Source organism: Meleagris gallopavo, chromosome 4 (assembly GCF_905368555.1).
Source record: "Meleagris gallopavo chromosome 4, MGAL_WU_HG_1.1, whole genome shotgun sequence".
In the NCBI taxonomy this organism is placed as follows: domain Eukaryota; kingdom Metazoa; phylum Chordata; class Aves; order Galliformes; family Phasianidae; genus Meleagris; species Meleagris gallopavo.
The window spans coordinates 59,350,567-59,371,174 of record NC_139407.1 but is presented as its reverse complement, the minus strand read 5'-3'; the positions used below and the strand labels follow the sequence as shown (position 1 = coordinate 59,371,174).

Here is a 20,608-nt window from a genome sequence, read left to right as displayed (position 1 = left end):
CACAAAGTCATTTTTCTCATAAACCTTTCTCAGGTTGGTGTTGAATAATAACACTCTGCACTGCATGGGCACAGTTGGGAACTCCTTCTGCCACAACTTTGTTTCTGTTTGTGTAGATGACATAGGTCTCTATGTGCTAGTGATCCAGAAGAAGCTTTGCTCCTTCCTGATCTTGGAGGTATCTCTAGCAAAACATTCCCCTGACAGATTGAACCTGGTGTGGATTCCATCGGGCAGAAGTCCTGTTAGGTTGTTCAAAAGCAAGTGCTTGTTTAATGCGCTTAGACCTATTTCACGTGTCGGACTTCTAAAAACAAATGATTGAGATGGAGCAGAGGGAATTTCATATAATCACAACTTTGTCATTGGCATCTGTAAGTGAAAGGGAGACTAAGGAACCAAATCTGTTGGAAATGAGAACTCATTTCTCGAATATCAGGCTGTATGACTGCTGTCACTGTTTTGCCATGTAGTTATTGTGGGCTCCTAGCATGATGTTGTTTAGTATTATGGTGGCTATAGGAATTAATTTGTCACCTGCCTTCCAAGGCTTTATAAAAGATTGGATTTGTACCTTCTGTCTACTTGTAGGTGGGCAGGTTTAGTCTAGCCAAGTTCATTGGTGACCAGGATGTTATTGCTAATTAGCACCTATATAAGGGCGCATACAGAAGAAGTTAGTTTATATGTATATTCAGTTCCTATTATTCTGCAGCCATACTGTGTTGTTTGTAGTGGTTCAAGTGTTTGCATTCATTGCAGGATCAGAAGTGATACATTTTTCATCTTGCACACACCAATCCTGCCTGAGACTTCAGAATACTCCATGATGTGAGTACTATAATTGTAACACTCTTTTAACACTTTCTGTGCCAGTAGCAAACAAGAAAATAATCCTCCAAAACCCTTAACAACATTTTAACTCATTTTAGTATTTTCTTTTGAGCACTTGGAAATTAAGACCCAGTAAAATTGTTCTGGGGTTTTGTCACCTTTATTTTGTAGAAGAGTACTTGAACTCAGACACTGAAAGCCTTTTAGGAGACAAAATATTGCCAATGCAGTATGAGGTATGAGGACAAAAATAAAGAGCTGATACAGAGGGTGAATCTTTTTCCAGTGCTTTCTTTTTTCGACATTAAGACTGTGATATGGATTGCCATCATCCTCTGTGTTCCATAAAAACCTAACTTACAGATCAGAATTGAATTTTCATAATATGCAAACTAACAGATCAGCTGCAGAACTCAGTGCCAAGTTGTTGCTTTTTTGAAAATCATTCTCATGTTCCTTGAAAGAGAGCTAACAACTCAAGAATGTTGATGTTGAGTTTTTAATTTTTTTCTGCTTTAGTATGCAGGTGTAGCAAATTCAGAGTTAGCAGAAATCAATACTGAGACCCCAGAAGTGCGAGATTTTCCAGAGCGCAGGGAAGTTTTGTTTGTTTGCACTTTCTGACTTAGGCTTCTCTGCTCTATGTTTGGAAGCAAAAGAGAATTTTTTCTGCACTTTAGTGGACATGACACCAGGATGCTATGGATCTTTGTAGGTATTCTTTTTTATGTCATGAAGCTTAGGCTCTTTTGAAACCTATCTGTAATGAATAAAATATTCAAGGAAGTCTGAACTTCCAGAAGAAAGATGACTGAATTTGAGATTTAGCTGGAATTTTAGGGCAGAGATTACTGGTATTTATGGAATTCACTGTAGCATTATTTACCAGTGCTCATCTGTGATATTTTTGTGCAGTGCTGACTGACATAGTGGCATTTATATTGCCCTCTGATTTGCCAATGGAGGAGAAAAAAAGGCTTATATTTCTAATTAACTAGAAGACAATGATACACTGTATTCTGGCAATTCCTGACCAGGGTTAGGAAGACAAGCTCCTGTTTGTTTTCTAGGATAGGAACAGTAGAGAGAAATTCTGAACAAAAACGTTGATCTGGATACCAGTTTCTTTTTGGAAGATGTGATTGATGTGATTTCATTGTTTGTATTTACAATGCTATTGTAACTTCATGATGGAAGAGTCTCAGTGCTGAATCAATAAGTTTAAACAAAATCTCCCTCAGCCCAGTGGCTGCTAAAGGTACAGAGAACATTTTGGGGTGGCTGCAGCCAGATTTGTGCCAATCAGTGTATTATTATTATTTTTTTTCATGCTCTCTCTGCTGAGCACCTGTGCAGCAGGGAGGTGGTGATATTGGCTCTGTACTTCCCCTGTTGCAGTTATACAGCTGATAGTGCAGAGGCACTGGCAAAGCTCACTGTGAATTAGGTAACTCTACCTCTGTAACAGTGACTTCTTGTTTGGTATGAGCAGTGCATGACTGTGCTTTTTTATAGCTCATGGAGGAATCTGCCATGATTCTGAGAAACTCAAGGCAAAGAATATGGAAGACAAATGGAGTTGTGCCTTGCCTGCATGTAATATTTTTCAATCTACAGTGCTGCTGGGTTCACACTGGTGGGGATCATTATATTCTGGTATTTTCCTTGTTGTGGTATTTTGCTTCCTTAGTAGAGGTATTCAAGAAACCTGGAGAGGTGGCACTGAGGAACATGGCTAGTGGGCATGGTTGGAATGGGCTGTGGTTGGACTTGATGATCTTCGTGATCTTTTCTAGCCTTAATGGTAATATGATTATTTAATATTTTGCTTGGGCTGTTAGCTAGACAATGTAGGGTCTGTGTGTTTATAGTTGGCTGTGCTGAGGTCTGTTTCTTTCATTAACCGTAGTCCTTGGCATCTTTTCACAAGAACAGGAAATGAATTGATAGAATGTTACTTTGTAATATCGATGGACTGAGTTTTATTCAGCTTAATTTGGAAACTATAAGCAAATATTGAAGCTTGCTGTTTCCAGCAGCTAGATACAGGACTGCTTGATGTTGGGGCATTGGTGTGAAGGAGTGGCTATTGTAGAATCATAGAATCATGGAATGGCCTGGGTTGAAAGGACCATAACGATCATCTAGTTTCATTCCCTCTGCCGTGGACAGTCACCAACCACTAGACCGTTAGCATCAGCAAAACCCAAATAAATGACTATAAACCAAAACAAAAAGCAACAAGAAAACCCTCTCCCATACTGGAAAGTTTTGTAAACAGTCCACTTACCCCATGCACTTCCCACCTACTGGAGCTTCAAAGCTTAGATCGGAATTTTTGTTGCAAACCATGCAATAGAAGGTCTCCATTTTACATAAAACATGCGAGCAGTTATGCTGTATTTCATCTGGACAGTAAAGTATGTGTTTTTTTATTTTCTTTCCATGAGCCAAATGAATATTTGGAAACAGGAAATAAAGTGTTGAGAATTTCGTTCTCGTCTTTACAGGATCCAGTGCTGTGCTTGAAGGCACAGGCAGCTGTGGTACGAAGTGAAACATCTCACTGAAATCAATGCTGGGATTTTCAACTAAGAGGAGACTTCCGTGGGCTATCTCTGAAACTGAGTATACTCTAAATGTTAGATGTCATTTGAAAATGTGTAATGAATGGTGGGATAGGGAAGGAAGGTGAGATCATAGCAGTAAAATGGGAGGATATATTCACTAAGGATCACCTTACCCCCTTACCCCGTAACCAATCCCGTAAAGGTAGGAGTGCCTAATCATGCCAAGAGCGTGCACAGCCATGCATTCAGTACAAACAGCAAAGGAGGAAGAAAGAAGCACCGACCCTGGAGGTGTTCAAGGAACGTTTAGGTGTTGTGTTGAGGGACATGGTTTACAGAGAACTGTTGGCGACAGGTGGTCAGTTGAACTGGATGATCTTGTAGGTCTTTTTCAACCTTGGTGATTCTGTGATTCTAAGCAGTCCTTGTGAATATTCTTGAGAAAGCAGAATGTACAGAGAGCTCTGATGATGTACTGCATCTAGTTGGACCAGACAAGAACAGCCCAATGCATTTAAGGGTTCATTTTACAGAAAAAAATATTGTGAGGGTGGGAATGGTTACATGTAACATGACAGGTTAAGCCAATGAAGCTTTGGCTTTGCAATATTTTGTATATATATATTTTACATATTTATTTGTATTAAAAGTTGGTATACGTTTACTCTTGACTTTTTCTAATTAGAATCAGGTCTCACATTTAATTTTAAATATCTTTTCTTTGATCTGCCTTTTTCAAATAGAACATACTTTTGAGAGAATCTGCATGTGCTATTATTGAAATGTAGGATTGCTAAAGGGTTTTCTGTTAAAAAAAAAAGTAAATAAATTTTGAAGGTAAGAGCTTAGTGTGCACACATCTTTTGTGTATTCTTGACTTTTTTTTTTTTTTTTTTTTTTTTTTTTTTTTTTTTTTTTTGTCCCAATAGGACTCTCCTAGACAAAGCCTTTTGCTACAGTTAACCTGCAGTGCTTGGTAACATTGACCATCATTCTGTGACAGTCACAGTATTATTTGGAATGCAAAAGATAAATTCATTATCTGTTCAGTGTTCTCCTCTCTTTTTGTGGGGGCTCTCTCAGTGCCTTTGAGTGCTGTGCTCCTGTCTTGAGAGCTCCACAGAAGGCAGAGGTAGAATAGCAAAGTCATTAACTTCGCTTGTGATAGTTTCTACTGTTTGAAGTTTTCTGAAGTTGAGGAGGACTGGGTAACTCCTGAGTTTGCACAGGAATGATTTTTTCCCAAATTCTTCTTTCCTTCGCTAGCAGATGATCCTTTAAGGACTTTTGCTGGCAAGCTTTAGCCTCTGGGTGTGATTGCTCCAGGGAGGATGTTGGGCAGCCTCTCCTTGGTGCTCAGCAGAGCCGGGCCACTGCTGAACCTGCTCTATATTTTTCTCTTGGTACTTGTAGTAGCTGCAGAGATGAGGTTTAGCTCCCCACCAGAGTTGTGGAATGTAACGAAATATGAAACTAAGTGATTGTTACAGGATGAACGCTTTGTCTTAATGCTCCTCTGAAACCATAGAGGTACTTTTTAAAATGTAAGCTCTAACATCAAACTTCTGTTCAAAACAAATATTACTTCTGAAATACGATTAACAGTTTCACAGGTTGAAGTAATGCCCATGATGCCTTCTAGTGCTCTGTAGCACTACTTTCTTAATACTACTGTGGTGTTTCTATATATAACCCAGATTTAACCCTCACAAATTTTTAAATAATATTGGAATTTCATTTTGATAATAATTGCTTTGTCAGATTGTGTTCGAACTGATTTTTCTCATTCTTTTGTAGTTTTTTCCAAATCTCCCCTGAACACTCAACTCAGTCTGACCTCTAACACTGTGGATTAAAAAAATTGCAGAACTCCAGATGGTTCACTTCTTGTAACGAGGGCATTGTTTTTGGACAGGGATTTAAGTATGAAGCCAGTGATGAGTTAAAAATCCAGCAAAGAAAATAAACAGCCTTCATCAACAGTCCTCAAAAATTACACATGCAGTTTCAGACATCCATGAGTGGTAGCACAAGAGCCTTTAAAGATTTTCCACCTTTTTCACAGACTATCAAAGAGACATTTAATGAGCTTTGATAGCTCTCAGAAGCCAATGTTATAGTGGTAGGTAGCCATACTTTCTGATCTCTTATCTAATTGCTATAGTGGCATGTCATTTTTTTTTTAAGCTATCTGAAATTGAGTTTTAGTTCTACAAAACCTTTGCTTCATGAATAAAAATTCCCATCAATTCAAATTCTGCAGCTATTTAACCGACTGTGTTGTTGAGCTCTGCCGTAAGTCACGATCGGATGTACATCATTTGTGCTACTGGTGGTGCGGTAGCACTGAGGGTCACTTGGCACAGCTGGTTCTGTAAACACATGAGAAGGAGCTGGTTTGTGGCTGGAGCAATGTTTCTGTTAAGGAGCAGACAACAGGTAATGTGTAGCTGTAGTAAAGGAGGGGGAACATGGGGTCGTGGTGACGGCTGGTCAGCACAAGCAGCAGCAGCTAGAAGAGGAGCCCAGCTGCCAAGGGTCTTTACTCAATGATAATTCATTTATTGCTGCACCCTGAGGAACACCGTTTGTCTTAGCTAACCCTGGAATTGAAGTTAGACCTAGCAGATATTCCAGTCTATGGAAATGTTCTTCGTGTTGAAAGCATTCTCACACTGCACTTAATCACTATTTTCTGGCAAATACCAATGAAACATAATCCAGACACTGTAATCACTGACTGTGCCATTGTACTCCTGTACAGCAGCTGTGTGGTGGTTTTCCCGGAGACCCCGGGGCTCCAGTGATGACCTCAGCAACCTAAGATAACCTGGAGAAACACGCTGATTTCAAGTGAATAAGAAACAGTTTTTACTGATCTCTGTAGTAGTGATTCTTTCTTCACCTGTGCAGTGAAATATGTAAAAACACATGCGAGGGGTCCTCAAAAATTCTCAGTGTAAATATGTGGTAATCCTTAGTGTCAGCAGGAGGACTTCAGTTGTGTGACTTCTCAGCAATTTAATCTTATTGTAAGCACATAATGCATGGGATTTCTTTCTTCATTTCATTTATAGATGATGTGTGCTATAATTTTCTTACCGTGTTGTGGAGTTTGAACATAGTGCAGTAAGTCTCTTAACCTTGTCATGGGTACCTGACGTGGCTCAATGACTGCTCTTTCTGTCCAGAAACAGCCGTCAGGACAGGCAAAGTAGTGCCTAGGCAGGTTTGGTGGAAGCAGAGTGCTTTCTGCAGGGGCTGACAGAAAAGGCATGAGGATCCTTCCTTTCTACTAAACAACTCCAGATACATTTCTTATTCTCTCCCTTCCTATCTGATGAGTTCTTATGCCATAATCGGTTCATAATCTATCTTCAGAAACATTTTTTGCACTCTCCCAGTTGTTCCCAGCTGAACTGGATTTGAATTGTGTTCTGTTTGTCTCAGCAACAGATGCCAGGTATCATTAAAGTAATAAAATAAAAAAAAGTCAGGCAAGAATATGTATTCTTTCTGTAATTTTGGCCAAAATGATCTTCATGTTTTATCAAGACAGTTTTTTATGTTTAGTGAAATGTTAGGATGTAGACAATGTATGAATACTGCTGTGGAACTGAATAAAATTAGACTGGGAATGTGACTTGCTTTAGTTAACTTTTAATCCATTTTTCACCTATTATTAAATGTAAAAATAATGAGAGAATTACAAGTAGTGCCATAAATCAATGCATGTCCTGAACTGCAGTGCAAATCATTTTTATGAGAGCAAGCCCCTGTATTTATAATAAATCAAATTCTTTATCTTTTGAGCTTCCTTATTAAAGTAATTAGTCATTTATGTTGATACAAAGCCATCAGTGAATGCTTTGCTTTATATCACAAGTATTGAATCTTAAAGAAGTTTGAAAGAGTCACTGGTTATAATTAGCTACACATTGTAATGTAAATTTGTTGTTTTGTTGGTGCAAAAGTAGTTTCTTCTGACCTAGATTAATATGCTGAGCAATTCTCCTACTGGAATTAGAATAAACTGTCTTTTAAGTAAGGTAGTGTCAGCAGCTAAGAGGTTTTTAGAAACTGAACATGGAAAAAGTTAATTTTTGGACTTTGAGATAAAAACTAATGTGAAATGCCAGGTATGACATAGCAGGGGCACTTGGGTAGGGCACCGTGTGCCAGCATCCCCACTTGTGAGACTGCAGCGTTAGCTCCTGTCCCTTCCCATAGCAGCTGGGGAGAGGTCTGGTTAATGCCATTTGCAAAGTCTTTGGTAACTTGGGAACTGCACATGCTGTGTACCTGTAAAACACTACTGCTGGCTGAGAGATTCTCTTTGGGATGTAGTTCTTACCAATACGTACTTTGCATTACTCCCACTTGGGTAAGGTCACACTTGGACTACAGTGTTTGGTTTTGGGCCTCTCACTATAAGGAAGACATTGAGGCCCTGGAATGTGTCTAGAGAAGGATAGCAAAGCTGGTGAAGTGGTGAAGGATCTAGAGCTCAAGTCATTTGGGGAGCAGCTGAGGGAACTGGGATTGTTCATTCTGAAGAAAAGGAGGCTCAGGGGTGACCTTATAACTTTCCACAACTCCTTGAAGTTGTGGTGAAGTGGGGGTTGGCCTCTTCTTACAGGTAACAGTGATAGAACTTGAGGTAATGGCTTTAAGTTCTGCCAGGGATGGTTCTTGTTGGATATTAGGAAAAATTTCTTCTCAGGAGTAGTGGGGTATTGGAGCAGGATGCTCAGGGAGGTGGTGAAGATCCCTGGAGGTGTTGAAAAAACGTGGCACCAAGGAACATGGTTTAGAGGGCATGGTGAGGATGGGTTGATGGTTGGACTGGACAATCTCAGTGGTCTTTCACAATTCTATGGAATAAATCCACATGTTGCAGACAAAAGATCATACTTCTGGGGAGAAGTTTAAAAGTCTCCAGAGTCGTTTTTATGGATTTGAGATTGGGAAGCCTATGCTGATTGGCTGATGAGCCAAATAACTTCAGTTTAAGGTGAACTTACCTTTTGGTGGCATTATGACTCAATCAGTACTGGTCACCTAATTTGCTGATTGAAGTTTTCATTATATTTGAAGACAGATTTATATTATTTCTTTAATTTTCTATGTCAAACTCCAAGGATAATTATGAAAGTCAAATTCTTTCATTCTGTATTAGTTTACATGCTTTATTTAGAGTTAAAATAAGGGAACCTTCCCATCAGTTACTTTGGTCACCTGCTGTGCAGGCTAATAATACCATGCTTAATCTTAAAAAGCAGGGTCGGTCACAGTCACTGTCATTTGAATTCCAGTGTAGAAGCAAGGAGACAATTAAGGGAGAGAAGTTAGCTGAACTAGTGCTAGTTTGTACTAATGCTTTTCAAAAGCAAGTGCCTGGATAAAGTCTGCAGTCTAACAAATAAATCAAATTGTGGCTTTGAAGATGTACTTTTTAGAAAGCGAGTCATGTTAATATTGAAACATACTTTTAGTTTCTATTCTTGTGAGTAGTGCTATTAAAGTCAAGCTTGTTTTAGTAATGCTTATGGAGAAACAAGTAATAACATAGTGTGAGAATTTGAGAAGTTCCTCTTAGAAGGGAGAAAAGAGGTTGTGACTAAGGGCAGGTAAATGTGAGCGCTGGCATTATTATTACTGTTTTTTTTTTTCTATTGTGAGTGATGAAGCACTGAGCAATTTCACAAGGAAGCTTAAATGTGCATTAGAGAAAGTCTTTACATCTTCTAAGACAAAGGAAAGGAGTTATTTTTTGGAGAATATTGTTACAAAACAACAACAGCAACAAAAAAACACACCAAAGCATCAGGCAACACAAAATCCTCTACAAAGATGAACATTGTCACTTGAAAAGAAAATAGGTACTCACATCCATTCACCACCTGGGTATTAATGCAGCCAATTACTGTGCCCTGCCTTTCAGACGTTATTATGTTACAGCAAGAAAAGAGCCAACATTGTATTTTATATGACCTTTCTAATGCTGTATATACACATATAGATTCGTGTTATTTGTCTCTTTGATTCGCCAAATGTTTCTTATTTCTGGCTCAAGGCATTTATTTATTGCAAGGCTTCAAGCTGTGGTAAACAAGGTCATAGATTAAGAATTGATTTCCACAGTTGCTCTAGCATACAAACTAAATTTCTCTCGGTTGGTTATAAAAACCACAGCTGGGCATAAATTCATATTTTCAGCATTATCTTGAAATTAATGTTAAAGCATTAACATGAAAAAAATATTCTAAGTATGTATTGCATGCTTAATGTAGGGCTTCAGCTAAAGCTTAAGAAAAGCAAATTGTTTTTACACTGCAAGTTTCTAAATGAAACCATGTTATTACTGATCTGAAGCTTCGTTATTTTACTTGTTTTTTTTTCATCTGTTTTTGTTGATAGGTTTTCTGTACAGCTTTTGGCAAATCGTTATGATCAATAAGTTGATTAGTTCTTTGGTTTTGCTATATGTTCACAGAGATGTTTCTGCTTATGACAAGAGTGGAATATCATTTCTGTTCTTTCAAATTAGATGATCCTGCTACAAATAGAAAAATCCTACCATTTTGTTATCTTTTGCTCCGTCTTCCTCTTTCCCCCCCATTTTAAGGTATGCTTTGTGATAATAGAGCAATGCTGTGTACCACGATTGATGTGACTATCAAAGATGTTTAATTACTCTGTGAATCGCTGATGCAATACAGTTTCGTAGTAACTATAAAATTAAAAGTTAAGTACAGAAAATCAGCTCCTTAGACATGTCTTTAAAGAAATTATTTCTGTTACATAATTCCATACCCCTTCCCTCCATGTTTGAGTTAGTTCAGTTGAGTGAGCAGAAATCACGATAGGTAATATGTGTTTTCAGGTTGTAATCACCTTCCTCAGGTGGTTTTATGAACATTACCTTGGCCTCCACTGTTCCTATGAGTGTCAAAGTTATTGTACCTGCCATCAGCAGAGATAGGAAAAAGGAAATTTGCAGAAATAAATTACTTCAGGCTTAGGGTTCACTTTTTTCAATTCAGTTGGATGTTTTGGAGGACTGAAGTTGTGAAATTTATCTATTGGCGCTGATTCCTGTTCCTTCCCTGAACTGTGTTTTGTAGGATTAGAATACGTGGATCTCCTTTCACGGCTATATGTGTTTTGTTAGCACTTGATCTCATTTTACAGAATCTTTAGCTGGAGCTTAATTGAAGGTGTCCTAAATTGAACATTTTGTCAGCGTTTAAAAATGCATGTCTATAGAGAAATTCACTTTGATTTCTTAGGATTTCCATATGGAGATATCTCCAGAAATGCAACTTTGTGGTGAAATGAGATAAATCAATTCAATCTAGACTTTCTCTGAATAATAAAACAGTCTTACTGGAAGCCCTGTTAGATGGAATTATGATTATCAAGTCTGGTAGTCAGGAAGATTTCTTGTTAGGGTATGGCTGCAGGACTAACTAAAGTATGGTTATTCCTGACTGAATAAAAGATTCCAACCATTTCTGAAATGTAGGTTGCTGTTTTGAAAAGTCCTTAAATATGTATAAAGAAGCTTGAACTGATTCATTAACTTTGAATAAATTCCTATGATGAATGAGGGAAATGAAGAGAAAGCACAAATAGCTTATTGAGCAAGACTCCTTGTATGTGGCTGGCTCCCTGCAGAGGCACAGGACTAGGACAGATGCATCTCTAATATGTCATTGTAGATCCACCTGAGGCTTTGAAGAACCAGAACCGTATCAGAAGGAGATCTTGCATTGGCCTCCTCTCTACTGACGCAATAGTTTACATTTTCAAGTTTTTGTTTTCCGCCTTCTCTTTTTTCTCTCTGATAACTAGGTGGACAAATTTGCTGATCAGTTTTACTTTTATCTTTTGTTGGGGTTGGTATAAGAACATAATAGTGCTATAAATCTGTTTTACTTCTCCTTTTGAATTTTTCTTCTATCATCTATATTCCTGATGCCTTGCAAAGTCACTCTCTGCAGTCACCTAATTCTCATGTTCTCTGTATTCTCCACATAGAACCATTCATCAGTGATGCCTGATGCAAAATACTGAAAAAGGGTCTTTGCACACAAACAGAAAAGTTTGGTGAGCAGGGAGGGGGAGCAGTCTCTCCATCTGTGCACTCTGCACTAGGAAGAGAGAAAAGAATGGAGGTGAATGAGGGGAGATGAACACTTTCCTGTACAGACTACCTGAAAAGACAGTGATTTCTAGGTGGAAGTTGGCAGTGCACATCTGGGCCAAGTCTTATCTAGCCAAATCCTAGAAGTTGCATTTATGAAGAAATGTGTTATAAGTAGTGCAGTTTGAAGAAGTCTGCCCATAGTAATTGATTGGGACTGTGTCAGTATCAGGGAAGTGTGTTATTGTACTGACTTTTTACTTTAAGTCTGTTTGGTATCTCAGCTCTTGATGCATAATCAGGGAAACTGGAGGACCTTTCTTAGCTTAATCAGAGAACTAAGCTTGTAAAGTTTGCTGAAGGTTCAAAGTGTATAGATGTAAATATTCTCATTGTACTTAGATTTTTTTTTGAGACACAATTTTTGCTTTTTCAAATGGTATCAAAATATACATATCCTGCAGTGTATGTATCTGTTCCTGGGGATTAATTCCCTCACACCTGTAGTTGGAGAAATGACAAGCTCACTGCAGAAAACCAAGTGGCTATAGTCATTTACGTTTGGTTGGGCATTTTCAGACTCAGGCAGGTCAAAATGAGCAGAGATCACCACTGTTTGTGTGGCTGAGGATTCTTTCAGTGTGTGGAATTTTGTGGCAATTACACTAATAACACATATGATTTCTGTGCATTTCCCTGTGCAGTGCTGCTCTGCAAAAGGCAATGAAAAAAAACATGCAAAAATTACATAAATAATGTCTTGCTGAGGCTCTTCTCAATCCTACTTGTTTATGTTGTTCCATCCACAACTTCCCAAAGAACTGACAAAGACTTCAAATTACAAAAGTGAAGTAAATATGGGGTGTGTTGACATTTACTCTACCTTTATGGGTTGTGATAAAGACATGTGGTCTTCATTCTGTTCATTACTATAATGCAAAATGAGACACCTCATCGACGTTTCCCAAGGACAGGTTCTTGTTTATAGATGGATAAAGACATACAGTTGTGTAACACCTGTGTCTAAGTACATGTTTTTATGACAGGCACGGGATTTTGTTTTTCTCCATTTATGTAGACTTAAAGCCTGGATAAAAATAGAGTGCTTAGTTTTTAGACACTGCATAGCGTCCTTTGGTCAACAGGTTACTTTATGCAAAATTTTTTTGCTTTACTGTATAGCAGTGTAGCATCCATAATAAAGGCCAAGGTTGGCAATGAGAAGGTCTGAATAGGAAAAAGAAAACCCTTACAAAAGGAAATATAAATTTTTTTTTTTTTTTAAAGGCTCTGGTTGACTTTCTGAAATTAAAGCTGTGTCCTTATCCTGACCCATTTGTCTTGTAAAAATGGGATCAAATTCTGTCATGTTTTGTGATCCAATATTCATTATCTGATATTTTTGCTTTTAAGAGCAAGAACTGCATTTGTTAATGTTCCTCTGAATATCCTGGATCAGTATTTGGAATGTACATATTCCAGGTGTGAATATTCAGCCAGAGTTTGACACATCATTCCAGTTACTTATTTGGTAAGTATTTTTGTATTGCTAGAAATGTGTGGATTCTTTTTACCAGCTGAAATATTTGCAGAGGATACTTCATCATTAAAAAACAGCATTATCGTGGATCCGTTCTCAGCCTCATCAAATTGCAGTAGCACAACATCTGAAAAACATAACTCGATTCAAAACAGCCTTGAATCACCGATGCGACTTTGAGGGGAGGCACCAGCAACATAAGATGATTGCAGTACTCCATGAAAAGTGTGCTCAGTGTTTTGCAGTGCCATGCATGTTCTGATACATGGCATACACCTGCACTGGCTCAATCAGCGGAAAATCGACCAAAACATGCAGATGCTAAGAGAAGTGCTTGAAGAAGTTGAAGAAATAGAGGTCATCTGATGTGAAGCTTTCTAGGTATGCCCTTCTTTTTATCAACCAAATGACATAATTCTTGAACAATTGATTTTCTTTTACTGGATGTCTGAATACAGATCTGTTTATCATATTTACTGCTTTCTTGTTGATAGAAGTTGAAGAAGGGAGATGAACAAAACATACAGGGTTGTTCATGTGTACACAGATCTTTTTTCCCTTTTCCACCCTTTATATGAAGTGCAGCAGCACGGACACTCAGTGTAGTCCTAATGGCATGGAAAAGTGAAAGACAAGGCCAGAGGCTTGCAAATAAAAATTATTTACTCATTTGAAACTGGAAAGCAGGCAGTAAGTGCATTGCTTTGTAAGTAGCTCCAGGATATGGATGGTACTTGAACTATGTTTTTATATCACACCATTCATGTATTTGATCATCAATCTCACATCATATTTTATGTTATTGACCTGTCCAAATTCATCTGTGACAGAAAGAGGCTTCTGTACTCTTTTTTGATTGCTTTTTCTGTTCTTTTTTTTTTTTTTCTCATCTGTCTTAGCTGTGTGGATCACGAGCATCCATTGTGCAACAGTTCTCTGCTTGCTTCACAACTACTCTAGCAGCTCCATGCTGTTTTAGTTGCTTTTTGTCTCTTCCACTCAGAGGCACTGATATGTGGGTATTTCCTGACTCATTCGCGCTTTTTATTTTTATAATAAATTAATTGAAATTTTTTTTGTGTGTGAAAGGAGGAGATGGTAAAAACTTGCGGCACTGGAGCAGATTAAAAAAAAACAAGTAGGTACTCAGACTCAGTTCAGAGGAAAGAGTACTGCTCCCTTAATTGTCTTTCTCTTAAACACAACAAAGGATGTTATTCTTCCATCCACACCCATCTTTACACTCTTCTTTACCTTCATCTCCAAATGAAATCCATTGCTAAACTGAGATGCTTTCTTTATCTAATTTTGAAGTAGACCCTAAGTGCAGTCTTAAGAAAGCCAGCTCATATGACTGCACTTCCAGGCTGTGCTGCTGTTTGTAACCTGTATATTATTTGATCTCCCAGAGAAGAGCTAGTCCTGGAGATAGGTAGTATATTGCTTCATTTTGCTCTCTTCTAGTCATGTCAAGCCATATGAAAAGTAGCATGAATCTGTGCTGAAGCTTTCACCTCACTGTAGTCCTGGAATTTGGGCTGATGCAAGTGCTCAATGTGGGTTAGAGCTTTTATACTATTTTGGTATAAAGTCCTCAGATATTGGACTTGGAATGAACTGACATTCTGTTTTGAAACATTGGGGGCTTAAGGGAAAAATGAAATGACTGTTCCTTTGTATACCTGAAGTGGATCAACGGCTTTGTTTTTTATGTTTTTATTTGAAAGATATCACTCGCTGGCTTCAGAGTGGGTGGATTCAGCTTCCTTCTGGATCCTGAGCAAGTCACCTGTGAGAGATCTCGTTTTCTACTGGGTCTACAGACAGCATGGAAGGGGAGAGCATCTATGAGGTTGATTCTGAAGGTGGACTTGGAGGTAAGGGTGCCTATCACTCCCGTTTTCATCCCAGATGGCTGGTTACAGGGGAACCCTTATGACAATGGACCACGGAAGCCACAAAAAGCAAATCTAATAAAGATGTGTATAGTTCTTTCATTGTACTGTGTCACTTTGCAAGCAGTGAATAAAAATGATTTTGAAAACAACTGTCTCCTAGAGGAAGTGGCACATCTGGGTGCTGCATGTACAAACATTGCTATTTGGAGCTTGAGATTTTCCAAACATGATGCAAACCCTAAGAATTTACAATAAAATTAAAGCCATGTAGCCCTTTCTCTATTTTTGTTTCTTTTTCTGTCTCTCACCTGCTGAGCAACTCTGTTATACATGCCATCTGTTTTGTTAATTTTTTTTAACTGGACTGTTGAAAATTGCATGAAATGGCTCTGACTTTCTTCTGTACATACCCACTAAAACTACAACTGTCTTTGGTCAAACATGCTAAATTCACTGTTGTGATTTATCACTTTAATAATGGGGAAAGCAGAGTTGATATTACATACTTCTACAGTCATGCTGATGTTTGTGTATCACACTAGGGAATTCTGTCAGTTTTCAGACTGATGATGCTTTTTCCCACCAATTTTTTAAATTCCTCATTTTATAAAGCTTCTTGTGAGACTAACTGGGCAAACACCTTTACGTGGTCTGTGAAGCACCTTCAACTGCCTAGGTGAACTCACCTTTTGAACTCAGAAGTCTAAATATTGTTGGAAGGAATGGGGTTCATTACAAATGAAAGAAAGGTTAGAATAATGAACAAATACAAGAGTTGGTGTGCTGTACATCTGTATGATGGCTTGGGTATTTTCTTGCAGTGATCACTGTAACGAGATGGGTGTTTTTTTTAGTAGATTGTGCTGTGCTTCTGCTGAGACACTCCCTTTCGTGTTTAATATTTCTTTAATACTTTTCTTGGGCCCTAGCTGTATCATCAATACTGTTTATTGAAGGAGCAAGTTATACTGCCTTAGCTCTGTGTTTTCTTCATATTAATGAGTTGCCTCCAGCTGTTCTTCAAGCAGCCTAACATGCAAATATGTACACATGAAATTTATTTTTTTTAACAGAAACCTCGGTAGTTCTGTGAAATAGCTGTTTTATCATAATAATTATTACTACAAGAACAGTCTCAGTACTTATGTTTAAGTAATGCTCTTCTGCTATGTGGGTGAAGGATAACAGCAGCAGCCTCTCCTGCTTTCTGAGTATTTGTCATACCCTCTGCCAGAGTTTTTGAAACACTGCAACTGGAGCCATTGTCTGACCATTAGTGATTAGGGTACTTTTTCATTTCGTATCCTGTCTTGGGAACTAATTTCCTGGCCTTATCATTATGTCCTTCACTGAATCTCTGCTACAGTACTGTATCTTTGTCATTTCTTTCATGCCATTTTGTGCATGGAAAAATTCTTTCAGAGCTGAGGTCAAAGAAAAAAAATTGTATCCCAGCCCTTTTTAGACTGACCTTTGCTGTTAGAATAATTTATTGTCCTTGATCTACGTATTCTAATTTGTATAGGCAAGACCGAGTGTGTGTGTGTGTGTGTGTGTGTGTGTGTGTGTGTGTACACAGAATGAATAAACATACTTCTGGCCTGTTTTCCTGTCTTTCCTCTTCGTTTCTGAGTTTAGAGATAAGCTCTTCAGAGGAAATTTACTATGTTTTTGGGAAATTGTAATAATAAATCATCACTTAAACTCAAGTTTAATAAAATTATTGGTATGAGAACAAAATTTGATCCTGTATGTGAAAGGGATATATAGCTGCATGTCAGTATCTCCAGTATATATATATATGTTGCCTTTTTAGACAATGTGTCTGCACAAGTAGTATTAAACCCAGAGGACCATTTTGCATGTTCCAGAAAACAAGTGCTGTTGTCTGTCCGTGAATTACTAGCTAAAAGCTCAAATAAAAAAAAATTCCTTGCTTCATACTTGTAAACAAAACAAAGGTATACCCAAACAAACTCAACTATCTCTTTCTGAAAGTTGGAGTTATGGGGGTTATCCCCTCTGTTTTCCCTTCTATTATGATCTACCCTTCAAGTGCTGTTAGCTGATGGGTAAGAGAAACGTTGGACATTTTCTGTGTTTATAAAATCTAGAGAAACAGAAGTCTCTTTGTGTTGCTTTTCCTCTTTCTGTTTGAGATGGAAAAATGGCAAAGATCTGCCAACCTGGAGGATACTGTTTAATAGAATGTGAACTAAATGAAAGTGTGACTTCAAAATGAAACAACTGCTCCACATTTTGAGAAGATAAAGAAGGGCCTTTGTTTAAGGTGTCTGCATACTTTCTGATTTGGGTACATATGTATCAGTGGCATATAACAAAGTGCACATAGATCCTCCATACTATAAATGCAGCCATACCTGGAGTTATGTACCTACTGAGTACAAATGTTTATTTACAACTAGGCTAATTTTATGTCTGAGTTCTGATACATCACAGACTTAAAACAACTGTGCCTGATTTTAGGATCATGAGTAGAACTTGTCAAGCAGTTTACCAGTACAGTGAAATTAATTCCAAAACCCAGTTATGCTTTGTTAATTCGTATGTCTGTTCCCTGATGAAAGTGTTTCCTGTGACTATAAACTCCCTGACAGGCTGCCTGAATTTAAGGGTCAAAGTTCTTAAGAATTTTTTTGTCTTTTTCTGTCAGAGATAAATCAGTAGGTTAAAATTCCCCTAACGCTCTTTATTTTGTTGGTAGTTGGTATTTTCAGATTCAGGAAGGTAAAGGCCCCTCCCCTTGTTTTAATACAAACAAGAATTTGGACTTTTGTGGGTGTGGGTGGCTGATGGCACTCTTTAATATCAGTGGGAGCTCACTGGGAATGATGCCTGTAGAGGTCAAGTAACTTAGTCTGATGCTATAGAGTTATGTACTTCACTCACATGTCTCTGGTTTAAAAGCAGTGTAGGTAGCTGTGCTGTTGGTCTAGGACTTGGTCCTCTTCATATGATATATTACTTCATGGTAGGTTTTGAATTCCTTTCCAGTCAGTGCACAAAGAATGATGGAGCTGGGTTTTCTCTTGGCCTATGAAGCCCAAACACAGTGAGCTTCATCTGCCTAAAAAGAGCGTTGCTTTCCAGAAGCAATAGGCCTCTTGTTTTTCTAGAGCAATATTCTGCTTTCTATATTTTTCTTGTAAACCTGATGCAGATTTTACAGGGTGTTGTCATTAAATGATTGTTTTTACTAGTAGCCATTTGTCTACTTTGATGTGTTCATAAAAGTAGCCATTAACACGGACAATGTACAGTTAAATATATTTTGAGATATTTCTTTAGAAACTTCTAATCTTTTTCAATATTGAGTGATAAGATTATTAATTAAAACTAAAGGTCAACATCCATTATTGCTCTGTTTCCATGATTTGATTTTTCAATATTTAATCCTATTTGTTTTGGCAGAGAGTCTGCACTGAGTAGATCTATATGTTGAATCAATACTATAGCACACATTTTTCCTTGTTCGCTGTATTTAATGAGAATCTGAAGATTTGCTGCTGCCCTTTGCAGTTGAAAGGTATGAATGGGGAACGATTAGGGAGAGGTTAAATGGCTTGTGTTGTTCTGTTGCATTGCTGATGTTACATCAGGTCTGCTCTTAGCCTGGTGTTTTCACTTGTAGCTCTCGTTCAAGTACAAAATCCTTCCTGCATGCTAGCAAGGTTGCAAGTCAGTTGCTATGGTATTCAGCATTTTATGTAGCCAATCGGCTTGCTTTTCAGCCCAGAATAAGAAATCGGTCACACAGACCAGAGCCGTAATCAAAAGAACAGCTATTGTTGGTGTGAAAATCTACAGAGGTTGGGAGAAAAGCAGAATATGAGTTTTCAGAAAATACTTATAGCAGTCATTGTTTATGGTGTATTTTCTACCACATAACTAAATGCTAATAATAGCTGTCGTAACTGTGTTTTCAGGATTATGACAAAAATTGAATCAGTGGACTAATTGCTGCATCTTCTTTTATCACTCTAAAGGCTTTGGTAATTCACAGCTAAAACTTACCAAGTATTTTTATGCTGTGGCCTTTTTTGATTCCACTACAGCACATAGTACTCACATTTCTCATTTTATTACAAAATGGTAGTATGTTTCTGGCAGTCTATTACTTGCTGGTGGTAGATTACTAGATTCTGCTGCTTGTCTTCTGCTGTTTGGCTAATCAGAAAATTCTGGAATGCTGCAATGTAATATAGAATGGATTTGAATGTCATAATGGAGCTGAGTGTTAGTGCAGTCGTCCAAGGTCATAAGAAAGGCAAGTTACTTGGATAGAAGTAACATTCTGATAGGTACTGTCCAAAAAGGGAGGACAGATACCTGTGGACCTAAGTCCTTTTACAGGCTTTTAAGAAACTCTTGTTTTCTTGTAGGTAGGTTTGTTCTCTTCCCTACTCTGTCCACAATTGTATCTGTAGGACAAACAGAAAATACTGCTACTTGTAAAGAAAACTTCATCACTCTGAAGTCGTGACTATACCACAAATACAACTTCATTTCAAGTTAGAAATCACTAGAAATCATGCTTGCAGAGGAGAATGATACATACCAAAGGCCATCAAAAACCTAGACAACCAATCACGACAGGTATGTGAAAACACATATTTGAATTTGGAAATAACCTTAAAGAAAAAAGAAATGATTTATTCTAGGAATTCTTTTTATGTACTCTGTACAATATATTGGCACAATATCCTTGCAGATTCTCCTTAGTCATGAGGGCTTTTGTTTTCTAAACCCACTAACAGTGAACTCTGATACCTCTGCTCTCTCTGAGTAGGAAGAGAATTATCAGGGGGTTGGTTAAGAATAGGAGCTGAATGATGAAGTTGAATCTTGGAGAGGCTTTAAATGATGCTGCCAATAGGTGCTTAGGTGAGGTCTCCCAGTGGTGGCAAAATGGTGTAGAGATGAATGAATTTATTTGTTACTCAAATCGCTGCAGTCACTGATTGCATTAAAAAAGAATGAACATCTGAAATTCTTAAGCCAGAAAGTGTACAAGAGTGCTCAAAGTCTTGAAAGTACTTTCTGCATTGACCACTGCATTTATATACTATTGCAAGGAATTCTATGCAAGGTATTAATTTCAGTAGTTTTTGGTTTCTCATCTTAATTGCAGATATATTCCTATATACTTTCACTTACAAATTGCCCTTTAATAATAATTGCCTTTGTCTACTTGCCACTCAGCTTTTGCAAGGCGAGTTGTATGGGATGGGATTTTGTTTAGAAAAGCCTTGTCTTCTTAAGGAATGGGCAATGGAAGAGTCGGGAAGTGGATTTAAATTCAGTTACAAAAACAATTCTCTGTGCTAATCTGGTGCTTGAAGACTTGGCTTGCTTCATTTGATGCTTTATTTACCTTTCACAGGCTATTCACTGCATACAATGATTCTTTTCAGGTTGTCACGTATACCAGTCCTCTGCCAGTGTTAATTATCATAGCCCCACTGCTTTTGGAAATTATGATGGAGTTATGATAGTCTGCATTCCAGTAGGACTTGCTTCATTTTTACCACTATAATTCTATGAGCTTGATTTGCATTCACTAGTTATTAAAAGTGCTGCTTTTAATAGCAGAAAT

The 20,608-nt window shown here is 37.9% G+C and overlaps 1 protein-coding gene across 8 annotated transcripts in view; it reads left to right on the top strand.

Moving 5' to 3' along the window:
- The window catches only part of PPP2R2C (protein phosphatase 2 regulatory subunit Bgamma), a 175,412-nt gene that overhangs the window by 72,680 nt on the left and 82,124 nt on the right, over positions 1-20,608 (top strand). Inside the window, exons 1-2 of one of the 8 annotated variants that reach the window (XM_019614960.3) lie at positions 9,822-13,474; positions 14,821-14,970. The exons of 4 other annotated variants lie outside the window; for them this stretch is intronic. In XM_019614960.3, coding sequence (XP_019470505.2) covers positions 14,922-14,970 — 49 coding nt within the window. In that variant the 5' untranslated portion in view covers positions 9,822-13,474; positions 14,821-14,921. Of the gene's footprint in view, positions 1-9,821; positions 13,475-14,820; positions 14,971-18,433; positions 18,539-19,394; positions 19,609-20,608 lie in introns of those variants that run through there. 3 more of the 8 variants (XM_010710397.4, XM_085223509.1, XM_085223511.1) reach the window with 3 other exon arrangements.